This window comes from Phycomyces blakesleeanus, assembly GCF_001638985.1.
Source record: "Phycomyces blakesleeanus NRRL 1555(-) unplaced genomic scaffold PHYBLscaffold_47, whole genome shotgun sequence".
Lineage (NCBI taxonomy): Eukaryota > Fungi > Mucoromycota > Mucoromycetes > Mucorales > Phycomycetaceae > Phycomyces > Phycomyces blakesleeanus.
Genome location: NW_017265174.1, coordinates 107,950 through 116,918, shown reverse-complemented (window position 1 = coordinate 116,918; position 8,969 = coordinate 107,950). Strand labels below are relative to the sequence as shown.

The window sequence follows — 8,969 nt, the reverse complement described above, 5'->3', positions numbered from 1 at the left end:
CAGCATTGTCCCCAAACGTCCTAACATAACAGTTATTAATCCTTCATCAACTGATCCCTGCCTCCCTGCAGTATCCATTCCTTTCTCTCGCCCATCGGGTCCTGGAGTCTGGAAATTCAACACTCAATATCTCTAATATGATGAATTTGATGCCCTCATTACTGCATTTCTGGATAAGGCTGACTTTTTCCTCTCTCATGACACGTCTATTGGTTCTCGTTGGAATAATATCGAACAGCTCATCAAACAGCCCGTCCTCACTTATTCTAAACGAGTTTAGCGTCGACTCAAGAATCAGGAACGCCATCTTCGTCGTGATAGGAATGGATTTGAGATTTATACCTGTTCTTCTCAACTTAACATTGAAAATCAGCTCGCTAACATACAATTGTCTCGGGCATCCACCCTAGCTACCACATCTGGTGCTAAGTGGTGTGAAGCTGGTGAGACATCATCCAAATACTTTTTTAGGGTACTCAAACAGTGAGACGCCGCCAAAAGTATTTCTTCACTTGTCGATCCTGTTACTGGAGTGACTTACACTCCCTCTGCTGATTTATTTGGCCATACTCGTTCTTTCTACCAATCTCTTTACTCATCGGAACCCATCGATTATTCCGCTACACACACACTTATCGACAACTTCCCATACTCTACTCGTTTCCCTGCAGATTAATCCACTAATTTAATTGCTGATGTAACACTGGACGAAATCCTTGCTTTACTGAAAGCTACCCCCCACCAATTCAGGCCGCGGCATATATGGTTTGCCATACCCATTGTGGGCTCGGCTTTTCTCTCATACGACCATCAAAACAATTGCAGTTCAGGTTTATAACGACTCTATACGTAGTGCTTTCCTTTCCTCCTGGCTGGAAACCATACTCGTTCTCCTCCCCAAGGCAGGTGACACGACCTCCTTCCACAACTAACAATAAATCTCTTTGATAAAATGTGACGCCAAGTTGCTCACCAAAATGCTTACTTTCCATTTATGCTATGGTATTGGCCCACTTAGTATACCTTTTCAAACTGGATTTATGGCGGAGAATTTGATCGCAGACAATGACTTGCTAACACGACTCGCTATGTCGCATACCCAACTAACCAATGACTTTTGTGTTGACCCTTCTTTTGGATCAGGAGAAGGCTTATGACCGTGTCTACCCTGGCTACCTTTGTCTGGTCATGGCCAGGACCAGATTTACCACCATGCTCGTCGACTCTGTATGCAGTATTTTTTTTTCTCTACTCATATTTACATAAATGTGGATGGCCATATATCCTCTTCTTTTTTACTGAGCCAGGGACTACGTCAGGGTGATCCCCTTTCTCCATTACTTGTTAACTCGGCCTTCAAACCTTTGCTTAGATCCATTCTTGCTTCTCTATCAATCCGTAATTTCCAGTTTCTGATTCCGCCCTCTCTCTCATCGTCCTGTCCCTCTCTCTCACTATCTCTACTCAGATTTCTCGCCTATTCCGATGTACTTCTTGTCTTTCTCTCTTTGCCCGCCGATAATAATACTTTACTAAACCCTTTGCATACATTTGGCTTAGCATATAATACGAAAGTCAGTCTCCACAAGATGGTTACTGTTGCTATGTCTTGACAGTTCTATCCGGATTGGGGCACTGTACTAGATGTTGCTGATATCCACAGTCTCCATGACCGCCACTCCACCACTAAAATCAGTTACCTAGGCTTTTCATTGGGCTCATATATCTCCCAGATTGAAGCTTTCGGTGCTGCTTTACTGGTCCAGCTTGGTGACCGTTGCACGCTACTATCTCAAAGATGCTTGTCCATACGTGGTAAAGGTATTGTGACGAACTCACTTTTTCTCAGCTCGGTATTTCATGTACTATATGCGACTCCTGCCCCACTATCTTTCTTTGGTGCCATTCGCACCAATATTTGCTCGTTGCTGCGCCTGGGTTTTGGTAGCTCGGGTTGGCCGTTTCTCTGTCTGCCACGCAAATATGGGGGTTTGGATCTGCTTGACTTCGATTATCAACAAAGAGCTCTTCGATTATGATGGATTCTTCCTATATTGCACTATCACTCTTTTTCGTCTCCCTCATTTCTGTTACCTTTCCTTAAATTTCTCATTTCATTACACTTTATGGCTCTTATTGCTAGTATTGCACTTCTGTTCCTTTGTAGTGCTGCAACTTTCCCGACTTCACTTCTTCCACCGCATCGCGCTAATACCTCACTTCTTTCAGCCTTACTCCCATCCAACCTACGCCTGCAACCACCGGTAGTTCAACACTTTCCTCTGGCTTTTCTATGTATGTATTTACCACCTTTTGTTGAATATTATTTGAGCCTCAAAACACTCCTTGTGTTTGATGCATTTTCGATTAAAGAAGATAGCTGTTTCGCCCGCAAATCTCGGAGTACCTTCTCTTGGGCATGTAACTATATTGGCCAATTCTTTTGGCAGCTTGATTCTGAAAGTATGGTACACTGCCCTTGGTTTATTTCTTGCCTTCGACCCTGTGACTCCTCCGACCCCACCTCTCCCGGTGTTTCCTTTCTTCTGTCCTTGGTGTAACCAGACAATGCTAGGTTTGGTGAAGCCTGCACTGGGTCTCTAAGTCATCATATTCGCCCAACATCAAAACCACCGCCCAGCTTATCCATCCAATGGCACAAATTTTGGTCCGTCCTTATTCCTCACCACTGTCTAACTGTCTGGTAAACATTGCTCTGGGATCGAACCGCAACAAAACAGCGTTTGCAACGTTTCATGCCCCTTCGCTTCCCTAGCTCTTCCTGCATTTTGTGCAATGCCGCCACCGAAGATCAGTATTACTTCTTCTTTTGATATTCTGTCAAGCTTCAATTGTGGAATGTTTTCCTCTCTCGCTTTTGTCCATTCTGGAACCTTGATGATGCCCACCCTCTCCTGACCCGTGGAACTTTCACCCCACGTTCCTCTGATCAAAACTTCAAATAATCGTTTCTGTTACCACTGCCAAGACCATATCGAGTGCGCACAGGAAGTTTATATTTGATGAGCAACCTTTTCTTGCTGGCGTATTTGCACAGAAGACATCTATTGTAATCGAGAAACACAGATCAGCACTAGTTTAACACTCTTGTCTCTTCCCTATTCACCAAATGCTCATGTTTTATACTTTCAGCCTTTATCTTTTCTTTCAGATCCTTATTTTCTCTCAAATCCACCAAGTCCACTTTGATGGCATTTTAAAATATGCACCCAGAGCATGCCAAAAGGTCAATAAAATACTAAAAGAAAAAAGGATCGTGGAAAGATTCAGTTTCGTTTTTGTCCTCACACAACTTATACCTAACCCGTTCCTCTAGAATTTTGCTGTCCTGAATAATGCCCATGTTCTTAAAGTAGTCTTCTGAGTTGTCAAGGTATGTGTCGGCGACGGGAGGTTTGATGACTGATTCCCTGATGATGGAGACGCTGAAGATAGTACCTTCAAACTCGCAGGTATTTTCAAAAGAAACGTTTTTAATGGAGGCGTTGCTGGTGGGAAAGTTGTTGATGGACGCATTGCCAATGGAGGTATTAGAGATGAGTGGCTTCGTAATGTTTGCTTTGACGTTTCAATCCTTGCTGTTGGAAGTAGCTGGGATAATGGTTTTCATCTGGGGAGTATTAATGATGGAAGCCTTTGAGCTGGAACCATGTGCAATAGGTGTGATGTTCAATCTACTGGTCATCTTCTTAAAGAAGATACAGTTCATAGTGAAAAACGAGGTATTCGAGATTGTTTATGAGTTAGTATCTCAATACTGGGAAAGATAGATACTTTGAAAGTGTTATTTATTAAAGAGAATCAAAACAATATTGTTTATATCTATTACTATTCGAATCGCTTGTAATTGAAATCCTTGTCGTGTAATTTTTGGTTTGTTTACACTGTATAAGTGTGTAGTGTACGTATGCTTGGTATGTAATAGCTCTGGAGATTGTTAGCTTGTCAAGTTTATTAGCAAGAAGGAACCAGTGTTTGGTTGCAGAGTCTGTTATTCACTCAATTGTGATGTTTATACCACAAGTCCGACGGATCGCTAAGAAACATTCTTGTGGTTCCACAGCTTGGCGGACTCAACAAGAGAAGGCCCTTCAAAGCAAACGTAACCATCTAATGCGTAAATTTACAATAGAAAATATCCGCAACACCTAGCTTTCTATTGTGTAACGCCAATTGTTCATTATTCAACAAGAAACTGTCGAAATACTGACCAAAAGGCCCAATAATACTGGAGAGAAAACGATGAACGGTCACCCGGGTATTTGAAAAGAACTGTTTTGGCAAAGGCTATTAAAAAGTTATACATTTTTTGCGTCACCCCGTCTAAGAAGCCTTGTGCACCACGCCCGCTACCATGACAGATGCGGCCACGCACTTTTATGAAAAGCAGTACAGTATCAACCCAATTAACGATTCATCCGTTGGAGATCTACTCAGCTATGTCTCTTCTAAGCAATTCTTGAGTGAAGCCACTCAATCCTCCATAACACTTCCACTAACATTTAATAGTATATGGGAAGCAGTCAACTGCCACCCCCACCATCACAGCCCTGGCCCAGAAGGTATGCCCTACGAGATTCTTTCTCTCTTATTCCGTGAAGACGGGTATGTCACACTTCTAACGAGAATTCATAATGGCGCTCTCGACAAAGAAGCCTCTCAATCTTCTTGTAGCTCCACCTACTTGTCACTCCTCCCAAAGAAAGGGGACCTCTCCAGTCCTAAAAAATTGGTGGCCCATCGCACTGATCAACACTAACGCAAAAGTGTTTACTCGTATACTGAATGCCCAAATTATCCATACTTCAAACTCTTTCAATCACTACAAAACTGGTTTTGTGAAGGGACAGTTCATAGTTGACAGTGAGATCATGACTCGCATGGCTATAGAATACACCCAAAACACTTCTGATACCTCAATTGGTCTGATGGTTGACCAAGAAATATCATATGATCGTGTACGCCCCGAGTATTCGAGACTAGTTCTTTAAAACTTCTGGTTCCTAGACACGATAGTGCACTGTATCCCATAATCGCTTTTATCCACTAGTATGTCAATCAATGTCAACGGTTTTTTGTTGGCGTCAATTCTACAAAATCGAGTTCTCAAAAATGTGATATGCTGTCCCCTGTTCTGTTCAACTTTGTTTTCGAACCTTTGCTCCGCCTACTAGCCGCCGATAGCTCTCTTCCAGGATTTGGTCTATCCACCGACGACCACACTGACCAGCCCTCACCACCACCAGTCAAATACTTGGCTTATGCGGATGACACTCTCATATTTCCCAAGTCACCTTCTGACCTTGGCACTTTACACAGACATCTGGATACTTAAGAATTTCAAATGCACGAATTAACATACACAAGACACAAGCCTTTTCCTTGTCCGGTGCCTCACTATCAGAGTGGCGCACACACCTACGGCAAAAGCTTATTACCTTATGACACGATCGTACTTATCCCGCTTCTCTCACGTACTTAGGGTTTCCATTGATATCATTTGTCACACAAAGAGATCAATTCTGTACCTCACTTCCGAATACAGTCAAATCGTCTTGTGGCATGCGCCTGTAGTGATTACGCTCGGTCATATGTCGAGCTACTGTCGTGAACACGTTGATTCTCTCCTGTGTTTGGCATGCTCTTTGAATAAAAACTGTCCTCAAAAGGTTCTTCGACAAACTCTGTTCCATTTTAGGCCGTTTCCTCCGGCGGAATATGCTCTCTATGGCGATCCTGTCTTCTATGTTTTCAGAAACTGCAAAAAGGCTTAGGCGTGTTGGACTCGCAGATTCAACAGAAAGTACTGACTATGCAATAGCTACAACCTATTCTTGACAACTAAACATCGGCATCCTTTGTCACCCCTTGAATAAAGCACTTTCTTGATCCACACAAGTCCTTTGGGGACCCTCGCCTTCATTTGTTGGTTGCAATACTGCGAATCACATCTTTAAGGACAAAGAATGGTGCACTTTCCACTCTCATGTGTGCTATGGACTCTATCACATGAAACTTTTCTCTTCTCACTTTGAGCTGCACCACTTGTCTTTCTCTGAAGCTGCTGGATGGTGTAACCTACACAGCTTCTTCTGCACCTAACACCTCTGGTTGGAAGCGCATTAATGCTTCTGGTGCATTTATGTTTGATTAGAGCCTCTAAGCTATCCCCTCCCAAACGCAAGTTCAACGGCCTAAATCGTCATGTCTGATAGATAGGCTGTTTCAGGATATAGAAAATACAGCTACTGAGCTCACGCCTTTCCTTTGGCGCGCTACATTGCCTCCCAATGACCACCATGAGTTGCAACTGCTAGCTAATCCTTTGATAATAAATCACAAGCTATTAGTTTTACTCCTCCCTTTGCAAGCTAAACAATGGCGTTCATTTTGGGGCTTTCCACTCCCATTACACCTCCCGCAACATATGCTATCGCTCTATACTCAACTCCTTGTCGTGTCAGTACACCCTATACAACTGTGCTCCGACCATATTTGTCACTAAAAAGTGTCCCATTTGCTTGTCTGAGGTAGACACTCTCTCTCGTGTCCTTTACCAGTGCCCACAGAAGTGGACAGTATGGGAAGCTACCCTGAAAATAATAATAATTTGGACTGTCCCCATTGACATTTGATATTCATCCCACAATCTTCTCTCTGGAAATCCTTGACCACCCACTACCTGTCTTCCATGTTCGGCCATGTCAAATTATTAGCAGCAGCATCTTGGCCCTGTGGTGCACTCACTGAAGCTTTATCTTCGACATCCGGTCTTTTCACATCTCCTCGATTAATTCTAAAATAGACACCATTGTTTCGCACATCTTCTCTGACTTGGATTTAAAATACACTTTCCTTGGGCTTTTATTTCTAAATCTTAAAGCCCCTCAGAAAACTCCAAAAACATTTGTATTTCTTTCTTAACACACAATAAATATCAGGACTAGTTCCTCAATACCAAAAAAACCAAAGCAGCATGGAAAGGTACTCGACACTGTAAATAAGGTTCTAGATACGAGAAAAGACGGAAGCTCAGTCAGTAGCAACAGTACTAACACGATTCTTACTCTTCCCTGAAAACCAAGTGCATTGCAAAAAAATACCCTGAGCTGTACGATGGTAGCCCAGAACAAGCCATCACAGATGCACTAGTGTGTAGTCAGTATCTATCTGGTAGTCTTCCTATTAATTCCCCGCAGTACAGGCGGTAAACAGCCGAGAACTGAGCCCTGAGCCCTGAGCACAGAAATGGAGATGATGTTGGTGAAAGGGGTTATTCGGCCAAGTAATAGTTTATGGAGCTCCCCGCTGATATTGGTACCAAAGCCAGGCAATACTTTACGATGCTGCATCAATTATAAAACACTAAATGATGTGACCCGCAAAGACTAGTTTCCCTTACCACATATCGATGATCTATTACACAAGTTGATTTATGCCAAATATTTCTTGACACTAGATCTCAAGTCCGGTTATTGGCAGATTCCCATGAGTCCAGGCGACATATGTAATACTACATCTTCCACGGAGAAGAGTCTTTTCGAATTCCTCGTAATGCCACTAGGCGTTACTAACTGCCCAGCCATTTCACAATGCCTCATGCAGCAAATCTTTTATTAGCTGGATTTCCCTACCATTTGCATTGACGATGAGTTGACTTATTACGCAACCGAAACAGAATATATGGTACACATCTCAAAGGTTCTAAATACACTAGTGAAATGAAACCTCAAGATCAGTATCAAGAAGTGCCATTTATTAGTCACAGAAGCCGAGTCTTTCGGGTATTAGGTGTCCGGCAATGGTATCGGACTAGATCCTTCCAAGACTTGCCCAAGCCTACTACGATTTAGGAACTACAGATGTTTTTAGACATTTGTAACTTCTATCATCGTTTTTTTTTCTGCAAATATTTCTGTGATAGCCATTCAAGAATACCAATTGTTAAAGAAAGAAGGTGTTTGGACGTGGGACGAGAATAACAATGCTTTCAAAATATCGAAAGAAAAACTAACAAAATTACCGCAACTCGAATATCCAGACTCCAATTTTTCATATGAACTACACACCGGCGCCAGCGACACCGGCACAGAAGCTGAATTGGTTCAAGAGACCCACCCAGTCGTATTTGCTAGCTGTTCTCTCTTACTCGCCGGAAGGAAGTATAGCACAACTGAAAGATAATGTCTGTCTGTAGTATGGCTATTAAGATTTCCCCATTGTTATATCCACAGAGCGAGTTTGACTGAATTCATGAATTATGCAACACTAAAGACAATACTCACAACCAAGAGTCCAAGGGGTAGAATAGCCTGTTGAGTAGCAAATGTGATTACCTACAAGTTTACTGTAGTACATTGTAGAGGTACTTATAATAAAGACGCAGATGCATTGGGTTGTGCATGTTTTACCAGTCTCAACCAGAGCAGCGCTCAAATAAACAGCCGGACTATAAGCAGGAATATGATACGAGAGCAGCAAATGTGCTAACCGGAGATCAAACATCTCCAAACTTTCAAGGAAAACTAATTCTTCTGGAAAAGGGGCGTGTCCGGTAAAAATCTCAGGGCACTCGCTATCGTGATCCCTCACCCAATACGCCAATTATTTCTTGCGTCAATCCACGCTCATCCAGCAGCTAGCCATTTTGGCCATGATGAAATACTGAATAAAACACAGCAGCATGGATGGATAGTGATCGTGGTATGGTCATCACAATTTGGTGAAGAACAGACTCTACGACCAAACACTGGTTCCTTCTTGCTAATGAACCGAGCAGTCTAACAATCTCCGGAACTGTTACATACCAAGCATACGTACACTACACACTTATAGAGTGTAAACCAGCCAAGCATTACACAACGGGGATTTGAATTACAGGGATTTTAATAGTAGCAGATATAAACAATATTGTTTTGATTCTCTTTACTGAATAACACTTTCAAAGC

General features: G+C 42.5%; 4 protein-coding genes across 4 annotated transcripts; all 4 read left to right on the top strand.

The window, feature by feature from the left end:
• Window positions 1-663: 663 nt before the first annotated feature.
• PHYBLDRAFT_184181 (hypothetical protein) lies at window positions 664-2,039 on the top strand (the record flags this gene model as incomplete). The annotated part of the gene is made up of 3 exons (XM_018438897.1): window positions 664-1,227; window positions 1,308-1,487; window positions 1,617-2,039. The coding sequence occupies exons 1-3, from the start codon at window positions 1,111-1,113 to the stop codon at window positions 2,037-2,039; spliced, it is 720 nt and encodes a 239-aa protein (XP_018283305.1). The 5' UTR covers window positions 664-1,110.
• A 2,336-nt stretch (window positions 2,040-4,375) lies between these two features.
• Window positions 4,376-5,795, top strand: PHYBLDRAFT_176304 (hypothetical protein; the record flags this gene model as incomplete). Its single annotated transcript, XM_018437728.1, has 2 exons — window positions 4,376-4,626; window positions 5,567-5,795. The coding sequence occupies 2 exons, from the start codon at window positions 4,376-4,378 to the stop codon at window positions 5,793-5,795; spliced, it is 480 nt and encodes a 159-aa protein (XP_018283304.1).
• A 1,086-nt stretch (window positions 5,796-6,881) lies between these two features.
• Window positions 6,882-7,983, top strand: PHYBLDRAFT_160863 (hypothetical protein). The gene is made up of 3 exons (XM_018434277.1): window positions 6,882-7,357; window positions 7,424-7,569; window positions 7,656-7,983. Exons 1-3 carry the CDS (start codon window positions 7,270-7,272, stop codon window positions 7,665-7,667), a joined length of 246 nt encoding a protein of 81 aa, XP_018283303.1. The 5' UTR covers window positions 6,882-7,269; the 3' UTR covers window positions 7,668-7,983.
• Window positions 7,984-8,268: 285 nt separating this feature from the next.
• Window positions 8,269-8,969, top strand: PHYBLDRAFT_160862 (hypothetical protein). The gene has a single exon (XM_018434276.1). It carries the CDS (start codon window positions 8,424-8,426, stop codon window positions 8,577-8,579), a length of 156 nt encoding a protein of 51 aa, XP_018283302.1. The 5' UTR covers window positions 8,269-8,423; the 3' UTR covers window positions 8,580-8,969.